Source organism: Trachurus japonicus, chromosome 9 (genome assembly GCF_045865225.1).
Source record: "Trachurus japonicus isolate A0001 chromosome 9, Traja_1.0".
Classification (NCBI taxonomy): Eukaryota; Metazoa; Chordata; class Actinopteri; order Carangiformes; family Carangidae; genus Trachurus; species Trachurus japonicus.
In genome coordinates, this window is record NC_140915.1 from 24,077,674 (window position 1) to 24,083,621 (window position 5,948).

Here is a 5,948-nt window from a genome sequence, read left to right on the forward strand (position 1 = left end):
TTTGTGTTAAGGAATTCTTGAAAACCCTTTTTTGAAGCAGAAAATATGCAAGGATCTAAATCTTTGTCATCTATTTTATGTTGTTATGTCCCCAATATTCCAATTTATATTTACAGTTACTGAGTACTTTATAATAAAAAAAAAATACTGATTCTGGGCAGGTGTCTTTGCCCTCAGTTCTTTGTGGCATGGATTCCTCAAAAAGTTGGAAACTTTTCATCGATGCTCTGGTTCATGTTGACGTCATCATATCTAATAGTTTCTAGAGATTTGTAAGCTGACATTCACCCTGCCAATCTCCTGTTCTACCCTTAGTGGTTGTGTTGGATTCAGATCTGGTGTGTGGAGTCCCTTGAAGCACATTGAACACTGTCTTGTTCATGAGTTCAGTTTGTGACCACTTATGCTGTTAAAAAAAAAAAAACCCAATAAGTCTAGATGGCTGTCTGCATGTATTTTGGGGCGTGGTGATTTCAGTGAAACCAAAACATCTATGTTCCTTTCTACTGTACCTCGAGATTTTTAGATTTTTTTTATTCATTTGTTTGTTTAATATTTAGGATATAAGGCAATTCTAACCAGAATAAAATTCTTTAAAATAAGACCATAAGACCTTGCTATACATTCATGTTATATGAAAAACGGGTGTCAAATTAAACAGGTGACATGGCTGTTATAATAAAAACTCTTTATTTTTGTCATAATTATGAAAAACATGCCTGATACAATAATACAAATGAAATGCAATTGCAGCAAAACTGAGTTGAGACTTGCTTTGATATTGACAAAATGACAATTAAAGATATCTCTTAACCTATATATACAGTATTTAGCAAAAGAGATGTCTAGAATATGTAGAGAAATAAAAATAAAAAACCTTCATTCTTACATTCTTTCACACATTATTTCAGTTTCTCATTTCAATACATTCAGGAGCTGTGTGAGTAGTTTTACTTAACCAGGTATATCCGGTAGCTTATGTTAAATGTGGTCAATAACAAATGTGACAGTGACAGTTTTTCTGATTTTATCACTCTTTACCACTTCTGTTTAAGGTTACATTATCTCCAGTATTTACAATTATATCATACATTCCACCTGTTTCATAGCTATAATATTTGCAAAGATAATTGATATTCAAAAAGGATAGATAGATTACAGACTTGGGTCCATTATAAAAAAGTGCATAAAAGAAAATACAAGGACACAGACAATACAAAATAAAAGATACACCAACTTGGTTTGGTTTAAAACACATACAGGGACTTACAGTATACTTCAGTATAATATGAATATCCAGTTGGCATAGGGATGTGGGTGTGGCACTTCAAAAAATCTGAATTTTTAGGATGTTGCATCTCATGATTACAGCTTAGTGATCACAGCTGGCTGAGGGACTGGGAGCCCGTCTCCCGAGTTTTCTTCTCTGCACTGTCAACAGTGTGTGTTTGGGGCAGATGAAGAGCTTTCCGACAGACGCTCTTGAAGGCAGGGCTGGAGAAGTAGTAGATCACAGGGTCCAACATGCTGTTCAGGTAGGTCAGACAGATGGTCAGGTAAAAGGCTGTGGTCAGGTTTTCCAGGGCAGGACAGATCTGAGATTCAGGGAGGGCTTTGGCTAATTTCATGGTCATGATCCATATCAGCACCTGTGTGATGTTGCTCGGGAGGAAGCACATGATGAAGAGCACCACCACTACTGAGATGCACCACAGAGCTTTCTTGATCTTAGCATGCTGGGCCAGCTGTCTCCCTCTCAGGTGGCTGACGATGTTGACTGTGCAGTAGAGAATCGCAAACAGAGGCACATAGAAAGAAAAAACAAATTCAAACCTGCGCCAATCTAGGTTGCGGTGGGCCTCAGTTGTAATCATGAAGCTTTCGCAGTAGGATTGGTTTTCATGTTTTAAAGTGAAGATATGGGCAGTCATTGAGATGGTGAGCACCCATATTCCAAACGCTCCAACCATGGCTTTTGGGACACTCAGCGAGTTGATGGGATGATGTGGATGCACCACGCGCATGTACCTGTCCGCAGCTATAGCTGCCAAGAAGAAGGTACTTCCTGTGCGATTCATCGCCAGCATGAAGAGGCAGATATTGCAGAAAAGGTGTCCAAACATCCACTTGAGCTCAGAGGCGTAGTAGCTGGCGCGGAAAGGCAAAGCCATGTTGAGCAGAAAGTCAGCCATTGCCAGGTTGAAGAGTAGTACTGTGCTGCTCTTCCAGGGCTTCATGTGGAAGCAGAAGACCCAGAGAGCCAAGCCATTACTGATGACTCCCAAAACAAACTCTGTCACCAACACTGGAGGGAGTGCATTGATCAGCACAGTTCCATTGAAACGGCACTGCATCTTGTCCTATGTGCCGTCTGCCAGTCTGCAGATCAAAGAAATAAGCAAGTTGGTGACTGTGTAGACTTTAAAGGGAAGCATGTGGTTTTGGTCTATACAGGAAGGAGGGAGGTTCTGCTTTTCATCTTTGTATGTTAACATGGCAGAATTAGTTATCTCTTATACCCAAAGATGTTCGATTGATCTAAAGATACAAAAGGTTGAATAGTCATATCATGGGTGCACAGATGAGCAACATCATCAGTTTATAGCACCACATTAACATAAACATGAATTTAGTTGGGGGTTTTTTTAAAGCTTGCATGTACACCAGCAATGCATTCTTTATCATATGCAAATTATATAAATATTAGATCATCAACAGTAATCCACCTGAATAAAATGTGATTGATGCAACTTTTTGCAGGAAGAATTGTGTCACATAACGCAGCAGCTCTGTAGCAGCAACAAGCCACATCGCACTCGTCCATTTTTAGAACACAGAAACTATGAAACTGAAAAAGATGATCAAGCCATGATGAATGCCGACTGATAGTAAACAAAAAGTGTGGATAATTTCACACTGGGTGAATGTCTCTTCTCAAACACCTTATGCACATTATTTTTTGGGGAAAAGTGTTTTAACGTCATGCACCCACTGAAAACTGTGGAGAGAGCCATTCAGTAGTTTTCAAGGCCATTAATTGTCTGAGATTTTAAATTCTTCAGTTATCTGGTCGACTTCTCTTAGAAATTGTAAGGTCGAGGTATAAACACCAGGGGTGTCGTGCTTTCACCGTGGCTGCTCCCAAACCCTTGATTTACCTGCTATTAATGACGTAGACTTTTTAAAGTTCAAGCTCAAGACTCAAGGTTTTCAACACCTGGTAGTTTTACCTCTTTGTGTGTCTTCTCCCTTTGTTTTTATTTCTGTTGTCTTGTTTTTTTTTACCCTTTTATTTTGATTGTGTAGGCTACAGCACTTTGGTCAGCATGTTTGACTGGTTGATTCATTCATTCATTCATTGGTTGATTCATAGGTGGATTCATTGGTTGACTCACTGATGTGCTTCATCAAGTCTACAGAGATGATGACAAAATCCTGCTAAATTAGTAAAAAGTAATGTGTAGGAACTGTCAGTGATATTTGCACCAGTACTGACAAATACACTTTTTAACCAGTGTACATTTTTCAGTGTGCTCATGACTCATTGTTTCAGTGTGCCCATAAGAATATTGACTACCTCCATCGCTTTACACTCCATATCATTTCTTATCCATCAAATAAATTGAGTGTGTGTGTGTGTGTGTGTTTGGGTAAGTATTTCCTCAGAGGTTGAGTGTCTTCAACAAACTGTGGTGTGAAACAGAGCTTTTAGCACTAGTTTTAAAGGGGCATCTAAGGTATGCAATAATGGCTTTCTATAGAGTTTGGAAAGATTGTCCCAACCATGGACTTATTCAATGTCAATCTGAGGAAACAATGCTATTGGTTAGAACTTAGCTTAATTAACTGTGGTTAATGTGGTCTGGGTAACTGGTCACAGTTATTGCTTTAGCTTATTATTTCTGCGCATTAGTGCAGCTGGAACAAGTGTTGGTGATCTGGCTCTGTGGTTAAATTACCCAGCATGACTCTGTCCACGTCTCTGGGAGTTATAGCAAGGGTGGCTGAGGGGCAGCATGTTGCAGATGTGAGTTGTAGCCAATTGTGCTTATTATAGTAAGGCAGTTTAATTGCTTATAGGCGGGGTATGCAAGCTGTTCGGCTTTGGTTTGAATTTAGTTAATTTGATCACGTCTGGATACTAGCAACATGCATGTGAAGCGAGTTTGCTCATTGCTGTTGTAGCACCTACTTTGACATTTTGTGCAGCAGAAAATAACTATGTTGTGGCATCAGCGGGCTAGTGTGTGAAGGCGACAGACAAATAAATTATCAGTTGCATGAAGCTGAAATGAAACAAAACGCCTTTTCTCTGAAGGGATGCTGACCCAATTTAGGAAGTGACAATGGTCAAGAACTGTTTCTGCTTTATATTTAACAGTGAGATTTCAATGAAAGACAAAAATTGTAGTTTTACAAGCTTTCAAGCTAGTGAGTGGCTTACCAACAAAGATCCAAGAAGTTTGTAAGAGTTTTAAATGATTTTAATTAGTGGTTACCTGTGTATCTGAAATAGAGACCCAAAATTGAGTAAACATTTGATGGAACAGTTCAAGTTCTACTCCTCTTAGAAAGTATCTGTCCTTGCAGATTAATAATCTTTGACTCACAAAGTCCATGTGGACTGCAGTCGCAGAGAGAGAGGGACTTTTCGCAGCAGCCGGCAGATGGAAGAGCTAAACCGGTCTTCTCAAAGTTGTTCCTGGTCACATGAAGAAAGACCAAAGTGAAACTTGAAACTATAGTTTAGGACAAGGTCATCGGGAGAAGGAATGTCCTATATAAAGGACTTATTACCAGGTTGTCTGTCTGTCCTATGAAGCCTGTTGTCCTCACTGTTTCAGCCTGAGGCTAAAAAGCTAAAATGGGATACTGTGCCCACTGACACAGTAGCTCCTCTGCATTCCTGTGGTTATTGGGTTAGATGATGAGCCTGAGTTGACCCAGGCTGCCATCCAAGTGTCTCCAGAAGTGGAAAAAGGTGGCTGTTGAATTCCCAGGTTGTTTCATAGACTTGCATGAGCCAGTTTGACAATAAATCTGGTCAAGCGTGTGCACATATGACTTTTAGGTGAGGAGCCGGTCTGTCCTGTGATATGACTGATTAATTTTCCCTTCCAAGGAAAATTCCAAGGATTTTGTTGGAAACATATCTTCTGTTGCAGGGCCTGCTCAGTTCAATGGTAAAACCACTTTGTCGATATAAACACAATTCTCAAAAAGCAGTTGCAATTCTCATGAATTTGAGGAAGTCAAAATGTGTGAAAAGCATGTCAGCAAAGAAGTGCACCCTGCGAGCAAACTTATCAACTTTACTGAATAGGTAATTCACAACTTTCTATCGATCTGGTGCTGCCTCTTTTTGTATCAGGAAAGAACACTGTTGAAGCAGGTAAAAAAAAACAAACACTCACTTTTAATAAACCCCTTTGCATTTGTGTGTATTGTTTATGCATCTGTACATGTATAGTAATGGAGATGTATGTTTGTTCATACATGCATGTATTTGGACAGGTTTGTGTGCAGGTGTGTACATATTTTGAGTTTTGGATATAGGGATTTACAGATGTGGGTGCAGTGGTTTCAAGATGTAACAATGTTGATAAAACCAGCATTTTTCTTCTTTGCATCACTGAACCAATTCTGTGTTGTGCAGAACTGAGTGTCTCGTTCATGTTGTATCTAATCAACAGAACAGAACGGGCTGAGAGCGAGGATTATAAGGAAGTTCATACTGATCATTGGTAAACCTCTGCTGCTGTCTAGTGGATAACATTTGAAAATACTTTTGATATACTCACGGTTGGTAGTTTATCAGATCAGTGCAGTGCAGTTGAGCAGCAAATGCCTCCTGAAGGGTAAAATGTTCAGCTGGGGTTGAGAGGTGCTCATTCAGGACGAAGTCTTAGTTCCTGTTGAGGGCTTCTTTTATTTAGCCAACCCTCATT

General features: G+C 39.6%; 1 protein-coding gene across 1 annotated transcript; it reads right to left on the reverse strand.

The window, feature by feature from the left end:
- Positions 1 to 1,342: 1,342 nt before the first annotated feature.
- Positions 1,343 to 2,395, reverse strand: LOC146981468 (hydroxycarboxylic acid receptor 2-like). Its single transcript, XM_085788171.1, has one exon. It carries the CDS (start codon positions 2,352 to 2,354, stop codon positions 1,380 to 1,382), a length of 975 nt encoding a protein of 324 aa, XP_085644297.1. The 5' UTR covers positions 2,355 to 2,395; the 3' UTR covers positions 1,343 to 1,379.
- Positions 2,396 to 5,948: the final 3,553 nt, after the last annotated feature.

Excerpts from the sequence above, each read along its gene's own strand:
- LOC146981468 (XM_085788171.1), bottom strand. The coding sequence starts at position 2,354 with ATGCAGTGCCGTTTCAATGGAACTGTGCTGATCAATGCACTCCCTCCA.